General features: G+C 21.6%; 6 protein-coding genes across 13 annotated transcripts in view; 3 read left to right on the top strand and 3 right to left on the bottom strand.

Annotated features, from left to right (window-relative positions):
• qtc (GRIP domain-containing protein quick-to-court) overlaps window positions 1–22,912 on the top strand; it is a 69,331-nt gene extending 46,419 nt beyond the window's left edge. Inside the window, exon 8 of the mRNA XM_086908448.1 lies at window positions 22,853–22,912. The gene's annotated coding sequence lies outside the window, so the exon portion shown is untranslated. The remainder of the gene's footprint in view (window positions 1–22,852) is intronic.
• Window positions 1–24,293, top strand: part of Dsk (Drosulfakinin) — a 30,925-nt gene extending 6,632 nt beyond the window's left edge. The window contains exons 1-3 of one of the 2 annotated variants that reach the window (XM_012491299.3): window positions 23,128–23,266; window positions 23,496–23,619; window positions 24,031–24,293. In XM_012491299.3, the coding sequence (XP_012346753.3) occupies window positions 23,498–23,619; window positions 24,031–24,181 (273 nt within the window). In that variant the 5' untranslated portion in view covers window positions 23,128–23,266; window positions 23,496–23,497 and the 3' untranslated portion in view covers window positions 24,182–24,293. Of the gene's footprint in view, window positions 1–23,127; window positions 23,267–23,495; window positions 23,620–24,030 lie in introns of those variants that run through there. The other variant, XM_086908465.1, reaches the window with a different exon arrangement.
• LOC116414991 (uncharacterized) overlaps window positions 1–27,961 on the top strand; it is a 39,736-nt gene that overhangs the window by 8,762 nt on the left and 3,013 nt on the right. For 3 of the 5 annotated variants that reach the window (XR_015292190.1, XM_086908451.1, XM_086908450.1), the window contains exons 1-3: window positions 25,474–26,263; window positions 27,300–27,706; window positions 27,805–27,904. Coding sequence is in view for 4 of the 5 variants with exons in the window: in XM_086908451.1 (XP_086764577.1) it covers window positions 25,877–26,263; window positions 27,300–27,706; window positions 27,805–27,904 (894 nt within the window). In the remaining variant the exon portion in view is untranslated. Of the gene's footprint in view, window positions 1–25,473; window positions 26,264–27,299; window positions 27,707–27,804; window positions 27,905–27,961 lie in introns of those variants that run through there. The other 2 variants (XM_086908453.1, XM_086908454.1) reach the window with 1 other exon arrangement.
• LOC100865632 (tetraspanin-7) lies at window positions 31–12,717 on the bottom strand. Of its 3 annotated transcripts, XM_012491296.3 has the most exons (6): window positions 11,779–12,717; window positions 8,339–8,527; window positions 7,973–8,143; window positions 7,364–7,495; window positions 5,789–5,973; window positions 31–1,954 (listed from the first exon to the last, which is right to left on the bottom strand). In XM_012491296.3, exons 1-5 carry the CDS (start codon window positions 11,983–11,985, stop codon window positions 5,818–5,820), a joined length of 855 nt encoding a protein of 284 aa, XP_012346750.1. In that variant the 5' UTR covers window positions 11,986–12,717; the 3' UTR covers window positions 31–1,954; window positions 5,789–5,817. The 3 variants fall into 3 exon arrangements, with proteins under 3 accessions (XP_012346750.1, XP_086764589.1, XP_003697124.2); XM_086908463.1 differs by lacking the exon at window positions 5,789–5,973; XM_003697076.4 differs by lacking the exon at window positions 31–1,954 and having other exon boundaries at window positions 5,133–5,973.
• On the bottom strand, window positions 16,225–17,648 carry LOC100865748 (uncharacterized). The gene has a single exon (XM_003697077.4). The coding sequence runs from the start codon at window positions 17,539–17,541 to the stop codon at window positions 16,459–16,461; it is 1,083 nt and encodes a 360-aa protein (XP_003697125.1). The 5' UTR covers window positions 17,542–17,648; the 3' UTR covers window positions 16,225–16,458.
• On the bottom strand, window positions 19,335–21,016 carry LOC105736499 (uncharacterized). Its single transcript, XM_012491297.3, has 2 exons — window positions 20,561–21,016; window positions 19,335–19,865 (listed from the first exon to the last, which is right to left on the bottom strand). The coding sequence occupies exons 1-2, from the start codon at window positions 20,861–20,863 to the stop codon at window positions 19,428–19,430; spliced, it is 741 nt and encodes a 246-aa protein (XP_012346751.1). The 5' UTR covers window positions 20,864–21,016; the 3' UTR covers window positions 19,335–19,427.

The following is a 27,961-nucleotide window of genomic DNA, read 5'->3' as shown; positions in this document are numbered from 1 at the left end:
AGACAGGGAAATTTTGAAATAAAACACTTCTTTCATTAAATATTTATTTAAATATTTGTAATATATGTAAAATATTTAACATTTTATAGAGTACTTATATGAAAACAATGTAATTTTAGACATCAATAATAACGATGTTAATATATCGATTAATGTGCTAGATGACTTTAATATTATACGTTTAAATATTTAATAATTAAATTTCATATAACTTTGATAGATTCAAAATATACGATTATATCGTTCGAAATAAAACATAACATTTATGTGTATACATATATATTTTTTAAATATGTATATATGAATATAATTAAATATATTTTTTATAAGAGATTTAATAATTTTATATATGAGGTGTGATTACAATTCTAAAATTACAGCTAGCTTCAGTTAATTTGAATTAGCATAAGGCGCATATGAAGAAAATAGGAATGAAATATTTTATATTTCTTATATATCTTATTATTAGAACGTATACATATATTGTATAATTAATATAAATAATTCATTTGTTAAATTTTGTAAAGTAATGAGAAAAATAAGGCTATAATTTAATAAATACAATTGACATTCATTTTTGTTCGATTAAAAATTAATTTCTTAGTATGTTAAATTAAAATATTTTGAAAAAAAAAATAATTAGACATAAAAAAATATTTTTAAATTACATATTCGTGATTTCTAAGCAAATATGATATTATATGAATATTTTATTTCTCATTTAAAGAATAATAAAACTCATTAGATAAAACTAGATAAAGCTATAATAAACAATTTTGTAGAGCATTAAATATATTTATCCTTTTTTAAGTTGACGAAATGCGTAAAATGACATTAAAATTTATCTTCTTATCATTTTATACAATGAAAAAATATAATGCATAGCATTTAAGAATATTTATGCAATAAATTTATACACTGTTAAAGAATAAATTTTATGAGATAAAATATTAAATTTTCAAGAAACAATTATATTTTTATTATTCTTAATCTTTCCTGAGAAATATATAATATATATATGTATATTTATTTTAATTTAACAAGATATAGATACAACGATATTAATTTCTCTAATATTATATAAATATAAATGTTGCGCAACATAATTTTCAAAAATAATTCTCTGTAACAAAATATGTATTTTTATGTTCATAAAAATATCATAATAAGAAAAAAAAATGCATTTTGTCGATATATAGATTTTTAAATCTATATATCTATCATTTTTTCAAAAAAAAAAAAAAAAAAAAACGTTCAAAAAATATTTTTCTATAATCAAATTTTAATACACAATTTTATAATTGTTTTTAAGATATATGTTTACTTTAACTTGTATATATGTAATATTAAAGACCGAAATTAAATTTTCTTCGTTTTTCATTAAATAATATTTTTGTTAAAAATTAAAATACAAATAGGAAGTATTTTATCATAAATTAATAATCAGTATGAATTATTATAAAGAATTGTTTTTAAAAAATTATTCTGATTAATTTTTTTAACTGATTTTTATTTTTTAATTTTGTCATTAATTTTTTAATAACAAAACAAAATGTTTTAAATTATTTAGATATTAATGATAAGATTATTGATTTTTTTATTGATTTATTGATTTATTCATATTGAAAATGAATATAGTAAATAGTTTTTAATAAAATCTAATATCAAAATAGTAAAAATAATTTCAAAATTATATATATATATGTATAATATGTAATTATATGTATTTTAAATCAATATAAATATCAATAATATTTTATATTTATATTATAGTCTTTAGATGCTCAAGATATAATTCAATTCGAATAATCTTTCAATTTACTAATAACAAAGAAAATATATATTTAGATCCTTAATATTACTATGAAAGGAAATAACCGTTTAAAATGATTTTAACAATCAAATGTAGAATCCTGTTCATCCGTTTGTAATTGGACTGCTGCTCCATAGCAACCTGCAATTTTATTCATCACGAATTATTTTCTATTTGTATGGGTTTTCATTTTAACACCTTTTTCTATCGCATCTAATCTCCATATCTAATTTTACTTTTTGTAATAATTAATACATTTAGTTGGAAATTATTGTATTATGTAAAATTATTGTTCAATTAATTAACATTTTTGACAATTGTTTGTTGCTATTGTATATGATATGATGCTATTATAATGATAGCATACATGCAATGATATATTTGTAATTAATAAAACAAAAAACATACAATAACATAAAAATTATTGAATTTTATCTTCGATTAAGCATTAATGAGAAATGTTTAAATTTAATAATTTGTTAATTAATATTTGAATTAAATGTGTAAATAAAATAAAATTTCAATACAAGAGAATGTATTTTATTTTAAAAAATAATTTTAATTTTATATATTATCATCAGAAATTATTATATTGTATATAACTTGTTTTCTTGGCATGAATAGTTATAAAATATAATAAGTAATATATAAAATTTCAAATTAAATAATAAAATAATTATATATCTTAATTATGTTTAAGCAATTAACTATACTTTCGTTTCAAACTTCGATGTACATATATACGTTTATATTTATCTGATAAAGAAAAGAATAAAATAAAATTTTCAATAGAAAAAATCATAAAAAAAGTGCATAATAATAAAAAAAGAATTTTTTAAAAATGTAAAATATATTATTAAATGCACTTTAATTTATGCATGCATCTCCATAAAATCACAATTAATATTATATTACTCGTTCACCGAATATATATATATATATTATAAATATATGAAATGTTTGTTATATATAATATTTATAATACATGTAAATATAATAATAGATTTTAATTGAAGAGATATCACGAAAGATTGACGGCAATTCACGTGTTAGAAATTCAAAAAAGTTACGACCACGTGTTTTTCGATACAAGTTAGCAATAAAAAAATGCATGCTATAATGTGTGTATACATATATATATATATCAAAGAGATTACACAGATTTTCTTTTTATAGATGAAAAATTAAATATTAAATATTAATAAAACATATAAATATTAATAACTATAATCATTATAGATTATATTTGAAAAATTAAGAAATTGTTATAAAATTATAGAAAAAAAAATCACTCATAATTTTAAAAAATTTTTTTAAAAGTTATATTCATAAATAAGCTAACAACTATCGTAAACCAAAAAAAAAAAAAAATAATAATAATTGCATTAAATATATATATATATAAATAGTAATATTATTAATATTAAATTAAGAAATGATATATTTGGTTTTGTTAGAAGATAGGAATACAGTGATATATCAAATTAAAAAAGAAAATCGCTATTTAGGATAAATTTCATTCTTTTTTTAATAAAATAGAATTTAAGATTCTTCGATTCTTATCAATTCTTATCTCATATATCACTGTAATCAACCGAATTTTCTGTTATCAAAATCTATAAATACTATGATTATATATAACATAATATAAGTTTTATGATATATTGTAATTTGAATATGCAGTATAATGATTCAAGATATTGATTGTATTTTAAAAAATTCATTTAATTTGATAATTTTAATCTTAAAAAAAATTTGTGTACATACATGAGCATAAAGAATGTTTTGAATTTATAAGAAATATCTTTGAAGGAGTGAACTTAATATTTAAAATTTTTTCAAATTTTGAATGCAATTTTGTATGGAAATTTTTTTACAATAAAATGATTCTATGTTAAAAATTAAATATTTATTATATGAAAAATTTTATTCTATTTTATATTATTTTATATTATATTTTATATTATATTATATTATATTATAAAGTTATATTTAAAAAAATAAAAAAAATAAAGAAAATAAAGAAAATTTTTTAGTGTTTTCTTCATTTTTTTAAATATATTAGTAAGTAAAAATAGAGCAGAAAATTTTTTATATTTAATTTTTAATATTGTATAATTACAAAAAAATTCATAAATAGAATTGTATTTAAAACATTGAAAAAAGTACTGAAACTTCGGAGATTGATTTCATTTTCTCAAAAATATTTTTCATTAATAAAAAAAATATTTTTTTATAATTTATTACACTTTATATGCACACAAATTTTTATTAAAATCAAAATTATTATTATGTTAGATGAATTTCTTTATAATATAGTAAACCATTAATTTTTTTGAGAAATTATCTATGAAACAGATCTATTTTTGAGTTTTATATTACTATAAAACATATTTTATCAATTTTCTGAAGTTTAACAAGTTGAAAACATCAATTTATAATTTCATATTACATTTGATGTTATTTCATTTATTCTATATTTATAATATTATTAGAATGAATTAAATAAATATATGAAAAATAGAGAATAATATTAATAATAAGAAAAACATATAAATTATAGCTAAAAAAATACATATATATATATAAATATACATATGCAAGATGTTAATACTATTTGTTTCTAGCATTTTTCTCGTAATTAAAGTTGATGTGGGAAAAATGGAAGAAGATAAAATTTTACTATTTTGTATAAAACAATAATTTGAATAGATTTCTTTCGAATTGAATAGATTTATTATTTATATAATGGAAAAACTATCATTCTAAATTAATATTTATAATTTTGTAATATAATTTATAAATATGTTACATCGATTGTAATACATTTGACATCGTTTAATTATGATTCAAAAGATTTTTTTGTTACATAGTTGTAAATGATAGAAAAACAATGAATTGGCTAATGTTATAAATATCTCTAAAATATTTATTTAATTTTTATATTTTAAATAATCTTAAATTCTATCATAATTGATTATTGAATTCATCATTTATTTTAATATAATTCAAATTACTAATTTGAAAATATTCATCAATTTTATCATTCCATTCAAATTATTATAAAGAAATCTATTCAGTTTATTGTCTATGTATAAAAAGTAGTATACATTGAAATATTTTTTGTGCGTTTTGCTGTTGATAAATTAAATAAAAAGTTTTGTTTTCTTTTTAATTTCGTTTCAATGTGACACTATACATGCAATTAATTTTATATAAAAACACTAAAATAATAAATCACATGCGCTATTAACTTTTGATTTAATTTGTAAAAATAATAAAAAAAATTACTCATTAAACATAATGAAAAACTCGCATCTTTTATCAAATAATTTAATATTATTGATTTGTAATTTTTTTTTTTCGTGCAATTGCACTTTTTATTAAAATTTGCTATTTTTATTTTCTGCAATTAGAGACAATTATAGTTTTACAGATATTTATTTATACAAACTTAAAAGTTATTTAAAATTATCAATATCTTTTCTATTTGTATGTAATAATAAAATTATTGAACTATTTAAAAAATTATTAATTTTCTTTTTTGTTCTTTTTTCTTTTTAATAAAACCAAGACGGAAAAAGAAATAATTATTTAACATATTCTTTATCAGATAGAACACATGCTAAACTTTCCATTCAAGTTATTAAAGGCGTGCTTTACATGCATTTTGAATGAAAAGTTTCAATAATGAATACATATGACACAAAATATATGTGAAAGAAGTTATTTGAAAAAAAAATTGGCCTATTACAATTTAATCATTTTTTAACAACACTATAATATTTGTATAATTTTAAACATAATAGAAAAATAATGATTCTGATCTATACGTTAACAGCACCTATACGTTAACAGTCTCGTTCTTTATGAAATTTTGGTACGCAATCGTGCAATTTTTCGAAATCATTAATATGAAAATCGAGATTTATTGTTTTAAAACGCCGTTCTTCCAAGTGTGGGGATTTTTCTTACGGCGAGTTTTTCTGCAAACGATGAAAACTCTAAGCAACCTGCTCGTACTTGACTTTATTGATGTTGCTGGCTAAGCAACACGCTAGGAAGACGCCTATAAGCGGGAAGAAAGCTACGCCAACTGCTATTCCAGCAACCAGACCGATGTTACCATTTATGAAATGCAATACACGAGTGTAACAGCCCTGAAAATTAAAATGTAAATCTTTCTAGTTTATTGTATTAGATAAATTTTAAGATGATAAATATAAATTTTATTTTATTTTGTGCAAAGTGATAAATTTTGTAATAAAATGCCTTTATATATTCGATATAAAAAGGCAAATCTAATGATATTTTTTTGTGCGAAAACTTTGATTTCAAATTAGATTAATATGAATGGAAGAGACATTCGAAGATTAAAAACAGAACTCGATTCTTTTAACTGTTAAAAATACAAATATTCATATACAAAAATAAGTTTTTTTAGTGATTGAAAAAATATCTATAAATAAATTGCAATGAATAGAAAAAATTCAAAAGCGATTATTACAGATTATCAAAAAACAATACTCTTCTATAAACTTAAATAAATAATTAAAATAAATAAAAGAACATTTGTTTTTTTAATTTTCTGCAATTTTTACCGTTTTCGCATAAAACTACTAGCATATTTCTATTGATACTCTATCGAATGATATTTTATTTATAGAAATTGCACAATTTACATATAATGAAATTTAGCCTAAATACGTGAAAAAAATGTACATTATGTAATATTGTTGTTTTGAGCATTTTTGATAATTGATTAATTTTTTCATTACGATGAAATTATTATAATTATTATTACGATTATTACGATGAAATTCATTACGATTGCAATATATTATAACTATGTGTATACGTAGCATATATATAGTGTATACGTACTTAAGCACTTAAATTAAGTTAGTGAACAAAGTGTAACAGCATTGGTTAAAACGATTGTAAAAAAAAAATTAATTAGATAAGCTAATAATCTGCACAATTAGAGTTGTTTAATTAAATAGTCTAATGATAATTTTTTTTTATTTTTGATACTTTAATTTTTTGTTTTGAGATAGATGTGTTATAAAATCAATAATATATATATACAGTCAATCAAAAAAGTATTTTACTTTTTAACAAATTTTTATTCTTAATGAAAAAAAACTTTGTGAATATATAGAACATAATGAATTATTTTAAATATATATAATTCGTATTTTAGTACGTTTTTCGTTTTTTTTTTAAGTATAATTTTGTAGTAATACGAAATAAAACAAAATTTTAAATTATAAAATATTTAGTTTTTAATTTTCAATCTATTGAAAAATGAAATTGAAAAAAATTTTAAGGATTGATATCATTTTCTAGAAGAGATTAAAAAATGTCAATAAAAAAATTGCTCCATATATAATTTATTATGTTCTACATACACGCGAACTTTCAATAAAATTAGAATTTTTGAGGGGATGAATTTATTCGTAATATAAGATACGAATATTTCTGTGTGTATCATATTATTTATAAATTCTTTACTTCAGATTTTTTACATATATTTTTTTTCTATCTTACCTGAATATAAATGTTGTTTATGTCATTAATGTCACATATATTCGTTGGTACTTTGCAACATGATAGCGGAATTTCTTTTGGCGGAGACATATTTAACCAATCGGTGTAACCTCTGTTACCACAACATTGCAGCTAAAAATAAAAAGTGATTTTTATTTAATGAAAATAATTATAATTTAATATTATATAATAATTTAGTTTATTACTTTATTTTTATTAAGTTATTTTTATTTAGTTTATACATTATTATTATTAATTTAGTTTATTTATTTTTGTATTGTAATTACTATTAATATAATTTCTATTAATATTAATAATTTCATGTATCTAATGAAATTTTATGTACATACGTGTTGTATAATGTAATATATATAAATATACATATATATCATTTAAATTGATCGATTTAATGGTAAAAAAAGTATTAATTTAAAGTATATGTGAACTTTTTATATTAATATTTTAAAACACAATATATATATATTCCTAAAATGTTGGAACATCAAATTACGAATGTTCTAACATTTTTTGAAACATATAACATAAACATATAAATATAAAAATTTTTAATAACTAATTAATGATTGATTTTTTTCTCTAATTTCTTACAGTGGATTGCATAGTGTCGATATTAGCGCTCTTTCTCTCATCTAATCCATAAACAGACATAGTTTCATTGAGATCTTGATCGAATTTTTCATTTAAATTGGTACGATAAGCATAAATCGATGCACCAGCTGCAAGTTCCAATAATGCAACAACAGCTAAAAACGCTCCGTACTGTAAACAAATATTTTTAACAACAAATATTTCACACAGAATTGATAATAAATTGATTATTAATAAATAATTATAACGATTAAAGCGATTAAAATAGATTGAATTCTTAATATCTAATTGATGATAATTAATAAAATTGTACAGATTTCCTTATATTAAATTAATATCAATGTCAACAAATATAATTTGACTTACCAAGTATAAGAGAGCTGGATGGCCACGAGTTGTACAGCAACAGGCAAAGGTTGCTATCAAAGTTAAGATAGCACCCAAACTAGCTAATGCCAATAGAGCTGTTCTACTACTTTCTGCACTTACATCTATATAATCACGAAGTTGAATTCTCACCCAAATACCAATGATCATCATTAATATGCCAAATACCTATGAAAACGATACGAATACTTATATAAATTTTTTTATAGTGAAATATAATAATTACAATATTAGAATTTAATCTAAACTATAAGTAAAGATTATCATTATATTAAATAATTAAATAATTTTTATTCAAAGATAATGGAATAATTCTGGTGAACTATAGAAATTAAATGATTTTCCAATGTAATAAAACGAATTGAATTGAATTACAGTTACTGATTATATATAAATCGTTCTTTTATAATTTTATATCAATAACAAAATATTGAGAATTTTATTAATTTATATCTAAAATTTTATTTTATTATCAATATTTTTATAAATTTAAGAGAAAATTTATTAGTATATTTGGCAATTTTTAATACATGATTTATAAAATTTTACTAATACTAATTAATTCAATTGTAAATTAAAAATAAAACTTTATAGATTATATTTTCGTAAATTTATGTTCGTAAATTCTCATAAAATTAATCAAATATGAATTTAAATTATTTTATTTATAACATATATATTGTTGTATAAACAAATTCATAATCAACAAATGTTCATATAATTTCTAAATTGTATATATTTTTATATATATGTGGAATTAATATCGATTTTTAATTTTATATCATATGCTGATGATAAATATTACTTATTTTATAATTCAATTTATTATATTTCTTTTGTAGTAAATAGTCTTTTTACTTGGCTTAAATTAAATTAAATTAAAACTAAGTTCAACATGAACAGATGTTGTACTTTTAACGATTTCAGAGGAAAAGAGGTTACAATGATAACATTCATGTAGATATATATTTAGAGGAAGTTGATAGCAAGAATGCTGATACCAAAGCAATTAATACTCACCAATATAAGGTGAAAACTTTTAATTTAAATTTTCAATTTAAACAAATAGAAATATAAAAGTTTTTTTTAAAAATATTTTTTTAAAAGTTATTCTTATTTTTAATAAAATAATATTGGATTTTTAACTCGATTACATTTTCAATATCAAATAAAAAAATATCTATTTGTAATAATATATTCTTGTTTTCTAATAAAATTTAAAATTTAAATTGTTGAATGAATCAATGAAAACTTATTTTTTTATTTTCATGAAGTTATTACTATTAAATTATTAAAATTTTTTTGATACCAACTAATAATTATAATAATAATTATAATTATGAATTTTCTTATTAAAAAAATTTTTTTTTTTTTGCTTTTATTCTAAATTTTTTTTTTAATTATTTTTCTCTAGCACGTAAGTGAAAATTAATTTAAAAAATTCAACAAATTCAAATTTTATAATATTTTTTGTTATATCTTTCTTTATTATTTTCTTTTCGTATACAGTAATATCTTTTTAAAAATAGCTTACAAATTGAAAAAAGTAGTAGATTCATAATTATATAATTATAGAATCAATCGAATCTGATAATATACATTTTTTTTAATCTAATTTTAGAATAAATTTTAAAAATTAATGAAGCTTTTCAAATTGATTTAATCATGATGTAATAAAGTAATAAAAAAAATATATCTCGAAAAATAGTTTTGTTTTATTTAAAAAAAAATGAATGAATTTAAAAAAAAAATATTTTAAATTTACTTATTTACATTCGAATCAGAATAATGTAATGTTATAAAAAAAACCATATTCCAATTACGTGTCACCTTCAAGAGTAGAAATATGATTTAGTGACATTGAAAAAAATTGATCTTACCATGAAATATGATCTTGTTACAATCTCTTGATATTTCATCTATGGGTGGTTCTCGGTAATATTATATGTCTCGTTAGATTTTTTTCAAATAAATTTCTAAAGGTATATATGAATTTATATTAATAGCAACATTTTTTTTATTTATATTTTATTTTATTTTCCTACGTTGATATTTTTAATATGTAAAAAAAGCAATATTTTAAAATAAATATTTTTGTTTTTTTACGTGAACAAAAAAAATTATAAAGAAATAAAGATATATCTATAATTATCTATATCTATAATCATAAATCTATAATTATAAAAGTATAATGAAATTTTTATTTATTGAACTTAACGATTATCGTATTAAATAGTAGATATGAGTAAAAAAAATAAATATGAATTTCTCAATAAATTATCAATTAATACATGTAATAAATAAATTTAATTTAATATGATATCGCAATTATTTCAATATATAAATTTTGATTTTTCATATGAATAAAGTATTCATTCATCGACAAGAAAAATCAATTAATTTATATCAAGCAAAATGAGTGGTTGTATATCTATTAAAGTGTGATTATATGCTATTTGTAACTAAAAAAAAAGTTAGTACTAAAAAAAAATTTACTTTATATTATGTCTTAAATTATTTATACAATCAAGATATAAAATAAAGATTTCGATTCTTTTAATGTCGTGTTATTATAAATATTTGAATCAATTAAAAATTAATAAAATATAAATTGAATCTTTTTAAATATAAAAGTTGTAAAAAATTGAAGGAATATTTTAAATTTTTAAAGAAAAAACTTAGAAATAATTAAAAAATAAACACAATACAAATAAAAATAGAAATTATTTTTTAAATTTTATTATTTATTTTCAATTATTAAAAATTTTTTAAATTTATTTATATAGAATAGCAAGATTTTAGTTAGTAGTTTAGCGTTATTTAAAAATATTTAATTTCACATTATTCTTTTAAATATGACAATATTACTTAATTTCTATATAATTGTAATAACACGATAATAAATTCTTTTATTTACTTATAATACGTTATTTAAAACTCTTTAAACGCAATTTTTTTTTATTACACTGATTAGTGCTATATATAATTATTAATTTTCTTACATGCAATTATTAACAAATAGTCACTAACTATTAAAAATACATATTCATTTTAAATATTTATTTAAAATTTCTCCCCAATTTTTCGCAGAATTTCTTTAAAAAAAATATCTATAAATAACTTTTGTCAATAACCTTGAAAGAAAGATCACAATGTACTTTAATGACCTTAAAAACTTGAAAAACATTGCGTCATCTCGTTAAAACTGATTTCTGTATAAAAATTCACAAAATAATAAATACAAAGAGGAATTCGAATAGAAAGAAAAAAAAAAAACATTCGGATAATAGCACGTCAACACGTCAGCGAGACGATAACATATTGTGCAACAGTTGGGTGCAAAGTATTCCAAGATAACAGGCTTTCTTGAATCTACGTGTCAAAAGTGGATTACACCAGATGAAACGTCCTTCTCTTACCCAGAAAACGCAGTTGAAGAGCATCAGTAGAGTCTTCATGCAAGCCATAGTGGCCACGGTTTCCAAACGTTTTGTCATTTTGCTCGTACACTTTTTCCTTACTCTTGTGGTGTTGAACGTAGTGGCACGGTTCAATTTTCGGCTAATACTACGCACTACACCCTTGGACGAATGAGAGAAATCGATCGATTTGCTGCGGGATTGCATGAACTTATGTGTTGCGTGCGTGGCTTGCCCCACCAGTCAGTGCATGCGCGTTGTAGGATCTGTTCGTCCTGTCAACGACTTTCGTATCAACGATATGACTTCCGGATTAATTATAAAAATATTTCAATTGATATAGAAAACGATTCTTGGTGCAATAAACTTGAGAGAAATGAATGGAAGAAATAGAAACAAATAGAAATAAATATTTTTATTTAGAGGATTTGACAAGTAATTTTAAATAGTAGTTTATTGTTATTGTATTTTTGCAAAATTTATTGAAAATATGAATGAACAATCGTTTAAAGTAGATAAAACTCATTCATTACTATCTTTTACTCTACTGATTCATATTATTGTGATTTATTACTATCATTCATGTTTATTGATTTCTACATGAAAATATCAGTATGAAATAATATTATTTTGTGAATTAATTTTTAATAATAATTTGTATTATTTTCTATAAAATATATATAAATTAATCAAGTGATATTCAATAGCTATATTATAGCTATATATTGAATATATATTATATTCAAAATTGTTTTTGTTAAAAACTATGCAATATTGTATTATTTTTTTTTTTTAAGAAATATCTCATTATATAATTTACTAAACCTTTTATGTATCTACTATATACATATAAGATATTAATATGATATATATGATATGATATATGATAATTTGAAGTATCAATTATAGAATGTCAAAATAAATACAAGAATTAGTCTACAAAAATGTTGGTTAAGGCTTATTTATAAGCAATTGAAATTCATATTAGATGAAGCAAGATGGGAAATAGAGTGTAATGAAAACAGATCGATCTTAATATAAGTATGGAGAAATCTATTATGAATGTATAAATATAGATTACAATGAATTTTCTGCAATTGGAATTAATTTCTAAAAGCTAGCTATAGTATTTATATAAAGTATTTATGACTAATTAAATATAACATATAGTCGATATTTAAATTCATATATTTCTCGAATGGGTATCAATTAAAGTTAGAAATAAAAGGATTAAAACAAAAATCAAATATATCTTTTTCAAATTAATAAATTGTAATTTCTATTTTATTTCTATTTATTATATATATTTAATTCAATGGTTTCAAGATAAAATATTAATTGCATTCTCAGACATAATTTTTTTCTTCTTTTTTTATTTTAAAATAATCATAAATATTTTATACTTAAAGAATTGGGAAAACAATGAATGACCACTTAATACATCGACTTTGTCATTCAATAACCTATCAGATACGTATCGATTTCGCACTGAACAAGTTAAATATCTCTTTTTGTAATATACGCATAGTGCATATTATTTTATAGCTGTACTGTATGATTAATATTATCTATATAACATCTAGATCATTATTCATTCAATTCAATCCTATATATACTAATAATTAATAAATAATTAATAGTTAATAATTAATATGGAAACTTAATTATTTGACGAGAATATAAAATATTGTGGTTTTTGAAATGTATTTAAATGTTATAACTTCGAATTAAAAAATTCTATACTTCGTAAAATCATTTAAATATATTAAGCAAAAAAATATTATGATAAAATATGTTATGTTTTATAAGGAAAAGATAACGATACAATAGAAATAAATCTTTAATAAATCTATAATTTATATAAACATAAGCAAGTTATATTATTTTTTATTTAATTTCTTTTCATAAATATCTATACAATTTGTAAAATATTGTATTTAGATAGATTACATTAATTCTATATTATTTTCTTTTTTTAATTAATTTTATTATTTTAAATTTATCAAAACTGTTAATTTTAAAATTTTTAAATTTTTTGAATTTTATATGATTTCTGTATTTCGTAAAAATCTTTTTGTTACAAATTTATTAAATATATATTAAGAAAATAATAATAAGAGTATAATTTTTGAAATTTATGATCTTCCTAGTTATATTGCGTTATCATGTAACAGGATCGTATAACAATCTCTATTATCTTTCATAACTAGTATCTTTTTCGATAAAACGAAGGTTTCAATATAATTTTGTTTCAAATACTTATCCTTGTTAACGTATTGCAAATATTTTTAATTATCAGTAAGAACCATTTTTCAGAAGTGACAATATGTTAATTTTAAAGGTCTTGTTTATTTGTTCGCTCTTTAACTTAAATTCCAAAGTTTAACAAAATTTTCACGTATTTGAACTTTTAGTGTCATTCAAAAACAATATACAGGATATATTAGACCAATATTTTTTTCGAAAACATTTTTAAAAAAGTGACAACGAGAGAAGTTTTAGTACTGTTATCAGCCTTATCAATACAACATATTATATTATAAATATAACATTTATTTTTTTCTAACCTTGTTTAATCTTGAAGGTCATAATAAATATATAGAATCTAATTAAAAATTATATTAATTTAAAATTATAATCCAATTATTTAATTATTCGTAGAAATACAATCAAAATTTAGTTCATACAATTATATGTTAACAAAATTTTTAATTTTTTATAATGAAGAATATTTTAATATTTAATATTTAAAAAATTACGATTTTCAAATGTTTGAATGTTTTGATTTGATATATTAAAATTTTAAAAAAATTTCAAAAATTATTTACAAAACCATATCAGAAAAAAATATAAGCAATAACAATTTTTTTATATTAATAATTGAAAAATTGCAAATTTTTCATAAAATCATTTGTATCGTTTCATGTTATGGTATTATTGCAACAAATGTATTCCACAAGATATTAAAATAATATACTAGATATAATGTGATTACTTTTTTAAAGAAAAAAAATAATTCATTTTTAAAATAAAAATGTTATATATTATATACTTAAATTTGTCATAAAGAAAAGATTATTGAATTGCGCAGCATTACGTGACGCAAATAGTTTGTCAAAGAAACAGAAAAACAGAGATTAATTATGTAAGAAATAGAGATTAACGTTAATTGAATTTTTTCTCAGTTATGTATAATTATATGATCAATAAATAAGATCTAATGTAAACTTTCTAACAAATTATAATGAATTTCATATATGTATATTTTTGTTTTATTTTATTTTTTCACAATTCAACAAGTACAATTTAAGTAATTTTTAGAATTTTATCATATTAGTATTAGAATATAAATGACACCCTGTCCTACAATGGCACCTAATATGACAAATAATACATTAGAATCTTATTTTTTGTATGTTTACATTATGCAAAAAATTCTGAAAAAATTCGTGATATATTTTCAAATATCTACTTTTAAGCTATATAATTCAAAAAAAATTGTACAAGTTTTATATTTGCAGTATAATTTTGCAATATAATGAAGACGAAAATGAAAATCTAACTAGATAACAAAAAATCTCATGTCATTGTAGAAATAAAATATACATACATATATTATTTGTGTACATTTACATCGAAAGAAATATTATTTACTTCTTGATGTAACATATTTATATAAATATTTTTCTTTTATGTTTATTTTTACAAAAAATAAAAGTTGTTTGGCAATTTTTTAAAATAATTGCAAAATATTTTTTTATTGCTATACATTTTATTGTATTACATCTATTCTAGCATTTACATATTCTTTTGTTTCTTCCAATTCTTACAATTTTCCAATATATAGCCAAAAAAATAATAAAATAGATCTATCTAATTATTTCACTTCGGAAAAATGATTTATCTATTAAAAATTGCAATTCATTTTCTCATCTAATATAACGTATTTATAATTTAATACAATTAATTAATCAAAAATTTCATATTATTAATTAATTAAATATTAGACTATGAGAGCAAATTATATTTTTATAAATTTATTTTATATATATTAAAAATGATTATCCTATTAAAAATTTACATTTGTACATCAATTATTCGAATTTTGATTATTCAGTCACCAATTATGCGAAGTCAAGATAAGAATGGTTTAAATTTGCATATTTTAAAATGTTTACATGTGCATTTTGAAAAATGCATTTTCTTATGAAATAAACTTTGGATAATATATTGTAATTTCTTTTATACGAATAGAAAGGAGAAAGTTTGCACATCATTTATTCGTTATATTATAAAAGAAGAAAAAATTTGGAAGTATTGTATTAATTCATTCAAAATCGATAAAATGATACCCAAAAGAAAATATTTGATAAAAAAAAAAAATGCATATATAATAAATACGAAAGCACACATTAATGATTTCAAACAAACAAATGACAATATAAATTATGTATAAATTTAATTTATTTTCCATATTGTATTTTTTGCAGGAATTATGGTTAACAAAAAAAGAAAAAACATGATGCGTATTCAATACAAAAGAAATACATACATTCAATTCGCTGAAACGATATTAAATACATAATTTTATATTAGTCTATTATTATTGAAACATTTATATAACTGTAAATCAATCAATATAATGCACCAAGTAATGATAATATTTGCCAAAATTTATATTCATTTCTGTGATTTCTTGTAATGATGCGGCGAATTGGAAGAGTCGATGTTTTTAGTGTAATTCAATAAAACACTCGGCCAAATCACATTGTTGTCACCTACAACCGGAACTTGCTTAACCGTCCTCAACAATCTTTTAGTTCTTCGAATCTCATGGAACCTCTTCATACCCTCCTCGTTTCTCTCCTTCCTTTCTCCTCCTCCGTTGCACGTAATTTTATCCTCGTTCAGACAGCTTAATTTCGTTTCATTCCTCGCATTCGTATTCACCAGAGATTTTCCACTCTGTATATAATTATTATTCGATTCTTCCTCAATCTCGGTGATGGTCAAATTATTCTCGTCATCTTGCCCATTGCCAATGCTAACATCGTCTTCATTTAGATCGAGTTTGGATAAATCCACGTTGAACCAAGTGACAGAGGCAAACCTGTTCTCGTTCCGATCAGAATTTGCCCTCGGGTTGAAGACATTTTCATTATCATCATCATTATCGATCCTGCCTTCCAGTAATTGATTGGCGATAAAATCCGACACCGTGCTAACGTCCCATTCAACCAACTCCTCGCTGCTAATAGAAATCCTATCTTCACCCTCGTTCCTCGTATCATCGTTCACCTCCTTCTTCCCATTCTTTATGTCGCCAATAGTTTTGAAGTAAATACTATGATCATACCTATACGTTTCCAAGCAGGAACTGTCGAGATTGCTGTTCGACTGGTAATTGAAGGTTCCGCAACAGTTGATCTTGGTCTCCTCAGGCCGTGACTTTCGTCGAGATTTTTTCAAGGTGTGGAAACGAGGATTCCACGTGGAGTCATCGATGACTAGCTTATTCGACGAGATGTTCCATCGCGGCTCCTGTCCACCTTGCATGGTCATGCGACCTCTCGACAGCCTCTGAGACCTCAAACGGTTGTAACCTCTCGCGTACGCGGCCCATCGTTCGATTCGTTGGAAGATATACTCGGTTTCCTCGCTCCACCACTCGGACAGGCCCTTCTGAATCATTACGGTTACATCCTCGGTCATAATTACGGGTCGAGCAATAGGAAGATTGGTGAAACGCCTGTTGTTCTTCATACGAATGATTAAAAACTACAGGTTCAATGTACACACCGTGTACACTACGATGATGGATGCGCAAATGATGAATTTAGGTCGGATGATAGAGAACAATTGAATTTTCAAAGAGACCGTCGGTGATTTATATAGGATGGCTTGGAAGCACCGCAAATACCGAAGCCATTTGAGAACTGTCGTAATCCTTGACCATGAAATTCGCATGAAGTTACGTCGAATTTGATTTATCGGTTCGATGATTGCGTAGTGTGTTGTTAGATCATGCTGTCTCTTTTCGTAAGCGAAAAAAATATAACTAAAATATAGCGTAAACTTATCGCGTAAACCGACTTACGTTAGATAATAGGCGTTGGTGGATTAACGAGTAACTTGAGAAGCAAATCCAGTTTTTTCTTTTTTAAATCACGTTTGTTTATATTTTAGACAAGAGAAATGAGCGATGTAAGAATTTTTTTTTTATAGTAATTTTGACAATAATACGAATTTTCAATTCGCAATTTCAACTGTTGCATATTTTTAATAAGACTTTTAATTGATTTTGATCTTGAATTTTTCAGTCAAGGTCAATTTTGCATATAACTTTTTTTTACAAATTTTCATTGATCCGAAGGTGTAGAATTATTTGAAGCAACATTTTGTTATATTCTGTATTTATTTAATATTGAAATAAAAACAAGATATTCAAGAATTAAAATTAATAAAATTTAAACGAAATTTTAAATTGAATTAAATTTTTTTATATTGTTTGCTTATGGCATTATTTTTATTTTGAAAAAGTAAAAACAAGAATGAAATAAAAAATAGATCACAATAAATAATTTTACATAATTTTATCTAATTTTAAAATATTTTCATTCCTTTGCAATTTTCTCTATTGAATTTAAAAAAATTTTTTTAGAAAATTTAAAAATATAATTTAATTAACAAGTAATAACGTAATAAAAAACAATGTTTTTAATATTTTTAATTTAAATTTAATTTAAATAATTATAATAAATAAAATTTTCTATTGTAATTGCATTTGTATTTGACAGTATTGCCTTAACATATTTGATTTTAATTATAAGTTATCGAATTTTTATCTACATGATCATATTTAACTTTAACTTCACTTTGGCGTAAACGCTGAAGAATTTTTAATAAAGAAACTATTTAAATAATTTTAACAAAAGTAAAATAAAATAAATATTTGAAAACATTTAATAAAAAAAGATAAATGATTCACATAAATTTCAATATATTACATATATTTTGTAAAAGTTTTCTAGAAGATAATGAAGTTTTAAGACTGATTATAATATATATGTATATAAAATTATACTTAATATTTTTCGTTTATAGTTTTATTACTATAATATAATAAAATTTACATAATAAATTAATAAATTTAATTTTAAAAAAAGAATTTATAATTAATATAAATTATGTTATTAACAATATATAATTATTAATTATAATTGAATTTTGTATCTTATTTTTGGCTTATTATTATGAATTAATTTATCAGGTATATTTAAATAGTTTAGAAATAGTCATTGTTTCAAATATCATAGACACAATTTTATATTATTCTATTATTGAACATATGAATAGTTTGAAAATTTAAGAAAAAAATATTGCATTTTAAAAAGAAATTTCATTCAAGAAATAGAAGCAATAAAACATTTATAAGCATTTTCTAGCCATTGAAGATTTATATTTCAATCTTTTCAATATTTCTAAATAAGTAATCAAAAATTGCATTCAATGTGGAACTTATTATATTTATACTTTATCAAAGAATGAAAGTAATATAGTTATGAATTTAACATATTTTTATTTTATCAAAAATGTTTTATCAACAATTGTTTAGATAATTTAAATAACTTAATTTGTATTGAAATAAATTAAGAATTATGAGATGATATGGAAGCTGCAGGAGAATGAGCAGATGGGTAACTTGGATTGACAATAACTGTCTCTTCTAGTATACGATTAGGGGAAGAGTTAAGATTATTATAATAACCTTTGTTGGCTTTGAGAAAAATATTCAAAATATCATTTTGAATGAAACAACGTACGTGATTATTGTAAATATGCAATTTCGAAGCCACCAAATTTCCAAAATAGTAACATTCATCATCAACCACGTTATTTGTGGTTGTTGATAATTCACGATCTCTGACGCAACATTGTTGCTGAACGCATGATTGTAACTTTTTTCTTTTTATTGCGATTTTTTGAGAGCAATGGCCGGAATTGGTACCCTTGTTCTGTGATTTTGAAGACGAGAATTTTTCACGTTTTAGTGTTCCTGGTTTATTAAATTCTTGATCACTTTGGGCCTATTTCAAAAAGAATATTATTATTTGTTATTATGTAATAATTTTATTATAATTTATAAAATTAAGATAAAAAAAATTTGGAAATTTATTTTTTTCAGATAAAATTAGATAAAAGTAATCAATATTATTAATTAAAGATTTTAAAACTATATAGAATTCTTTAAACATTTACTTTGCAATGTCATAAAAGATAATAGAGATATATAATAAATGTAATAAATATAATAAATTACAATTACATTTTTTTCAGAATTATATTTTCTTCTGTAAATACAATATTTAAGAATTATTTATTTCTCTTTATCTGTTTAAATGAAAGAGAAGAAAAATTATAATTTTTTTTCTTAAATTTCTGATCTAAATCGCTCAAAATTGAATCTTTTTTATAATTCTTTAAGCAGAAAATAAGAAAGATAATTAAACGAAGTTTTTATTGTGTTATTTGTTGTTTTTCATATTGATGTAAAAAAAAAATTATTTATTTATTTTTTTTACAACAAAATAGCATTAATCATGTTCTTAGGAATACAAAATCGAATCTTATGCTTAATTTTCGAATTAAACCTAAACTATTGATTTAATTTTTTTTCCAAATTTAATCAAAATTATTATAATATAGTTAAAAAATTTGTTAATTGTTATATTGTAAGTTTATTTAAAATAAAATACAACTTACTAATTTAATTTTTACTTACCAAATTAGATGGTTGAATATATTTGCTTTTTTCCAATATAAATTTCATACTATCAAAAGCAAACCAAGAACTTTTATATCCAATAGATTTATTTATTTTCATTTTCTCCCTTCTAAGAGCTGCCAAAAGATATTCCATCTTTTTCTTGCATTCATCTACAGATTTTTTACTTTCTTTTGAAATTTCTTTCCATGCATTTTCTTTTTCCTTCTTGTTATAATGATTTGGATGTTTCGGGTCCCAAAGAATATTCTTTTTACGATATAATTTTATGAACACAAGGGTTTCTTCTTTATTCATCATTATTATTATTATTATTATTATTTGAAATTTTTATAAATTCGAAAAAATATTCGATAGAAATAATTTCTTTATGACAAAGATATTAACAATCCAAACACTTCAATGCGTTATTTCTGTTTACAACAGAAATAAATGAGCAACGGAACAGTGAAATGGCCGATTGGTCCCGTTACGTATCTTCGTATCAAATTCTGATATGTATGTTCATCCACATGATACGTAAAACTGATATGATACATAGATACGTAACAAATTAATATCCATTTTTATAATAATACATATAATTGTATTAAATCATATCATTGGAAGACACGTAATACGAATATATACCATATAATATTATACATTACAGACAACTTTAGATATAAATTATGGCATTATATTAAACTTGGCAACACTGATAGTCCATATATACGTACAGTGAATCTTATTTTAGTATTACAGTAAATATCAAGATGAAATGTATTTAATTCGATGTATCGATTCTAAAAAAATCGATTTAAATATATATAATTTTTAATAGAACGTTCAGCGAAATTGAGCCCCCCCATGAAAATAAATATACTGATATTTTTTTGTATATAGAATTGATTATTTTAAATGAATTTCAATATAAGTTAATACACAATGTACATAAATATCGTGTAATATAACTATGCAACATTTTTGTATCACTTAAAAAAAAATTTTAATTATGCAAATTGAAATCTATATTAGTTACTTAACAGAAACTTATCTAAGACAAATTAATAAATTAGTAAATTCTACAATATTTGGAGTTATATAATGATTGCATAATATTTCATTTAAAATCATAGATGAATCGTTGTATTTCATTCAACCTGCCATACTTATCGAAATAGTATAGAAGCAAATCAAAACACACTTCTATAAGATTTCGAAGGTTGAATATGTTTTTATATCCACAATTGCTTTTTTAATTATTTTCACATGAACAAAAGAATCCAAAATCAATTTGAATTTCAGATTATTAAATTCAATCAAATCACTGACAAAATATTTATCTTCATTTCACTTGCACTAAATATTTTTCATTCTTGTGCAGAGAGAAATAATAATCTGATAATAGTATATCACATAAAAAATGCATATTACATATCGTAATTGTTTTTTTTCATGTATGCTTGAATGAATATTACGAATTCATTAATTTTTTTTCTTACACTTTTATTTCTAATATACGTTATATGAACGTTACGAACGTACTGAGTCCAGAACAAAGCAACACTATCTTAGCAACGGGAAAGATTGTTGATCTAGGCTTTCGTATTCTTAAAAACGCACAAACATAACATTCGATTTCGAATATTGCTATCTCATCTTTTCTTTCTGTCAAGTCTCTTTTTCTAACGCTCAGCATTCAATTGTTAGCAACGCTATTTCACTAATATACTGTCGCAGTTCTATTATTATTTTTATTTATTATTTATTCTATTTATTCTATTAACAAAGAAATTTTATAAAAATAATAATAAATTTTCTTTTTCTTTTCCGAAATTAATTATGATAAACTTCCTTTTAACCGGCCTCTATTGGATAAATGGATTAAAAATGCCGATTAATTCAACAATATCATATTTATAAAATATAAATAAAATAAAAATATATATGTATATTTTATTTATATATTAAAATTTAGATATAATATAACATAATATTATCAATATCATATATTGATTGCTATAGAAAAATTTGTTTCTACAACAATCGTTAATAATGTATACGTCACATATAAAATATATTAATTATCTTTTAAATGAAAATTACTTGAATTTCGGTGAACGAAATTAAATGCATTTTCTTTATAACAAAATAATTATTAAAATATATTTGTATACAATAGTATATAATATATATTATATTGTATGTACATTTACATTACATATATAACCTTGATATTAATCATGTTATATTATATTTTAGATTACATTTTCATATCATATTTTATATTTCAATTTCATATTATAGATTAATCGAAACGATGAAAAAATCCAATAGAAAACTGTTTATAAGAAAACTCATTCAAGTTGGAAAGAGGAACTTACAACTTTATTCAGAATTTCTCAGAATTAAGACAGTTCGCGCGTAGACAAAGCGGCTTTCATTATCTTGTGAGTGAGAGAAGCCAGGATGGTAAAACGGTAATTCGGTTATTCGAGATGCCAATCATCAGATACCATCGTTGAATATTGAACGTTCGACAGAGAAGGTGTCTACGCGGTTAAGAAAATTGTTTATCAGACCTTAGCTACGTGAATTAAAATTCAAAGAGCTCAACGTTTCCCCTGGGATACCGGGGATGATGGAGTTGCTGTATAAAAAGCCACGTGGAAACGGTGGACCGTGCATTCTTCCGCCGATTTCCAATCCTCCATCATACAGGTGAATAAGCATCTTCTTCCATATCTTTTTTTTACATGATGGACATGAAAACGCGTTACTTCCGCGTGTTTTTGCGCTTCGTACAGTTTCTTAAAATATATACATAAGCTTTCTTTTCTGGAAAATTTAATCGTTTAAGTAATTAATTATGGGACAAATGACTTAATGATAATTTTGTAATCGTGTATTTTAGTCAATTAACAGAATGATATTTGTCTGTCTTTTACAGATATGAATTTAACTTTCGCCCTAACTTGCGTAATGGCAGTCATTTGGTTATTTTTTGCAAAATGTGAAACAGAAATCGTTAGTAATCTGCGTCGAAGATTCCGCAACCGCCCTTTATTAAGAGAGTGAGTATAACACATGATCGATTCATTGTATGTTTAGAAATATTAAAATGTCTTGAATAGTTAAATAGTTTTAAGTTAAACTTTCATCTTATAGATATTTCTTTTTTTTTAATTTTTTTGATAATGATAAATATTATATATCAATATAATTTATTAGTTAAAAGTTATTAGTTATTTAGCAAGTATATTAATACCATGCTGTTTTTATGTATATTATAATTTTTATTCAAATATTATACATGTTATTTATAATATTGTAAATATCATTTGTTTTACTTGAAAACATTAGTAGTTTGAATTGAAAGTAAAATGATTACATTCATTATTTTTAAAATTATATTTTTTTCAATAATATTCTCTTTTCTTTTCTTTTAAAGCTATATGATTAATTATTATTGTTTTTCTGTTCAGATATAACGTGGAAAATCTCCTTCTCGAAGAAGATGATTTTACAGACGTAAATAAACGACAGCAGTTCGACGATTATGGTCACTTGAGATTTGGAAAACGAGAACAATTTGAAGATTATGGTCATATGAGATTTGGCAGGAGTCACGAGTGATGACACTAATAATTGATCATAGATGCAATTGTATAGTGTCAATTCACTGTCATTGCGGCAAGAGTCACATTTTGTTTAGACTCTAGATAAAATATATTTTACATTGCAAATATCCATTTTGCAGTTTTTCTCTTTTTTCCCCTTTTGTCTTTCTTCCCCTTGAGTTAATCAGAAAAATTAAATATAATTAGAAACCAAAAATTGAATATAATTTTCGTTTGATTTCATTTTTTTTTAAATACTAATTATGAAATGTTAATTATGAAATTATTCATAATGATTCATAATTATGAGATAAAAAAGTATTGTGTTTTTTATATAAATTTTATATAATCAATATTTATGATCATCAAAAAATTAGTTTTTATATTGGTTATTTTTAAATATTAGATTGTTTCTATCCGATTAATCTCTTCTAAAGTTTATGCAAAACGATTTTCAAAATATTACTTTAAAAAAATTGAAAGATCATTTATTTTGATCATTATTTTTTGAAATTATAAATTTATCTATAATATACTTATTCCGTTTTCTATTATCGAACTATTTTTTCCAGAATTCTTTTTTTTTTATTTTTTTTTTTTAATTAACATATATTTAAAGTACTTATATTTAAATTGTCAACAAATCATCAGAATCACCATTATCGGAAGCAAAAGATAATCCATTAATAATGGTCAGATTATTATTATATTTCATTAAATTATTATATTTCATTAGTTATTTTTATTGAAATTAAAAAATAACTATATGTGATAATTAAAAATACTTAAAGAAATATTTTTTTTAATTTATTTTAAATTTGATCTGAATTTCTTTTCTTTTTTTTTTTTCTTAAAATTATTTTTATTTTTTAGAAATATTATTTGTTATAATATAAAAATTAAATTGCATTAAATTAGATTAAATTAAATAAATTATTAAATAGAAATTTATCATATATGAATGAAAATAATTATTTTTAAATCGTTTGCGTTACATTAGAAAATTTTTACAAGTTAAATATTATTATTAGAAGCAACTTCTTTTTCTTATTAGAACACGATTGGTAAAAAAAGAGTTTTATTTCTGTTTATGCTTCATTTGCTCTGCTATATATATATATATATACTTACATTTTATATAGATGTATATTTTAAAATTTTGTTAAAATCAATTTCATATCATAAATAACTAATTATTTATTCGTAATTTCAATACTCAAAAATCTTTTATTGATCACATCAAATAATGAAATATGATAATTTTATAATTACATTTTTTATTACACATTTTTTATATTACAGATGTGAACACTCATGATGATATTTTTAAATATTTTTAAATTTTAAAAAAAATTTTTTCCATTTCAATGTCTTATATCTTCGCCTTATAAATATCGTGGAAATTCTTTTAATGACTAAATATGTAGGTATCTAACTATCGAACGTTTTACACGATTATATATTTGTGAATATATATCTTGTTGCTTGATAACTGCCTTATACATTCTTCTAGCACCGCAACCTATGCCAATATATATATATAATGCAACTAATAATTACATATTATCGTTTAGTTAAAACTTAGAAGCAAGAAAATCTAGTTCGAAATCACTAATCGATACATTGTTATTAATGCTATATGTAATTTCTCCCATTTGAAAGGCAATTTTATACGGATAATGTTTGAAAATATTCAGTTGCTTTCGAATCGATGCAACAATCCAAGCTTTCACATATCATTCTAGTGCGATATACTATCAAATATTATTCGATTCGAAAAGTCGAAAAGTTTTTTAATATTATGTTAAAGCAAGTGACATTTGAGAAAGTTATACATATTATTTGGTTCAGTGTAGCTTTAACTTTTTGCTGGCCACTTCCTGCCAATAGTACCAAAAATCAAGTGTTTGTTTTCAGAATTTTACAAATAATTAGTATTATTAATGCTTTTATGCTGATTCTGCCGTTGTTATATTCTATCTATTTGCATTTTAATGATATTGCCATTGTCTTTCAATCTCTTTCTATATTAGTAGGTTTGTCTCAAATGATTATTCAAACTGTTATATTATGCTTTGTTAAATACAACTCTCTGCAAGTAAGTTTGTATTTATTTCATCTTTTTTCCGCATTTCACATAAAAAAAATAATTTTTACATTAGATATATAACTATTTTTTTTCTTCGTTATTTTGATATTATCAATCTTATAAAATAAGATTTAATATTTAAAATTTAATGTTTAATTTAAAATATTGATAATAGGAAGTTTATTTCTTAATTTTATCTATTCATTATAAATTCTATATATATAAGAGGAATAGAAAAAAAAATTTTACTTAAATATTTGATATTTAAGATAAATTATTTTCATGATTAATAATAATTATTACTTTTTTCTAATCTAATATTCTATTCACTGAAAATTTTATAAAATTTGTGAATTATTCTACTTTCAAAAAATTATTTATAGAATAGCGGAGAAATTAACTAATATTTAATATATAAATAACTAATGTAAGTATTTCAAAGAAATACATCGATATCAATAAATTTTAATCATATTTATTAGTATTTTTAAAAAAATTGCAAGAAAAATATTAAATATTGTAGTATAGTTTTAATACAAATTAATTATTATTATATTTAAAACATTAAAATAAAATTCTTGTTATATAAAATCAATTTTATAGTGGCATTCAAAATTATATGAATTTTAAAATCATTTAGATTAATTCTTCTATGAGTAGCTGAATTTATAATTTAAAATAGAATTTTCTTTTTTCTTTTATACATTACATCTTACAAAGAAATTTTCTTAATCTTAACTTCACTAAAAAATTATGCGTATGTACAGTGTATAGTTTACATATAATGGACTTCGTTTCGGCGACAAATCTTTTTTCTTATCTTTTTATCTTCTTATCATTCAAATACAATTTCTAATGGAAATATATTTTAATATACAAATTCGATAAAATAAAAACGTATTGATAACATAAAATTAATCGTGTAAATTTTAACTTTTTAGTATAGTAATTTAATTATATTAATTTTAATATCTCTTGAAATGAGTATAAAAATGACAATGTACAGTACAACATAGAATTTTTGAAATTTTAAATTTAATTTTAGCGTGTAATCGAGGAAATGATAACCTGCGTCAAAGAAGCACAGCAATACGAAAGGAAAATTTTCTGCAAATATATCGACAAGTGCAACATATTTTACGGAAGTTCTTTAATATTCACATACATGGTTGTAATTGTTTACATAATGGGACCTGTAGTCTTGCCAGCACCTTTTCCAATAGATACCGAATACCCGTTTCACGTTAACTACACGATAACAAGGATCATCATATATTTGCAACAATCTTTACTTATCGTTCAATGCGCTGGACATGTATGCTTGAGCGTATTTGGCGCGCTTTTGCTCTGGTTCACGGCCGCGAGATTCGAATGTTTGATCGTGGAATTGCAAAAAATCACGAATATTGGTATGCTGATTATTTGCATAGAAAAACAATTACGTTTAAGGAGGTAAAGATAAAACGTTCTATATTTAATTTATGCGGATGAAATAAGTAGAAAATTACACTGTATTTCCGTTACTACATTAATCCTCTCTTTTCTTTCAGATACGCAAGGAACGTGGTGAATAGTTTTCGCTTTATGATTGTTTATGCGATCGGTGTAAGTACATTTGCTCTGACTCTATACGGTATTATAATGATAGTGGTAAGTAAAATTTTTGTTTCATACATTTGTGTATAATGTATGATGACATTTACGACA

Source organism: Apis florea, unplaced genomic scaffold, assembly GCF_048593485.1.
Source record: "Apis florea isolate Af1SG1 unplaced genomic scaffold, ASM4859348v1 contig_3078_pilon, whole genome shotgun sequence".
Lineage (NCBI taxonomy): Eukaryota > Metazoa > Arthropoda > Insecta > Hymenoptera > Apidae > Apis > Apis florea.
The sequence above is the reverse complement of the archived record's forward strand: the minus strand, read 5'-3'. Positions and strand labels throughout refer to the sequence as shown.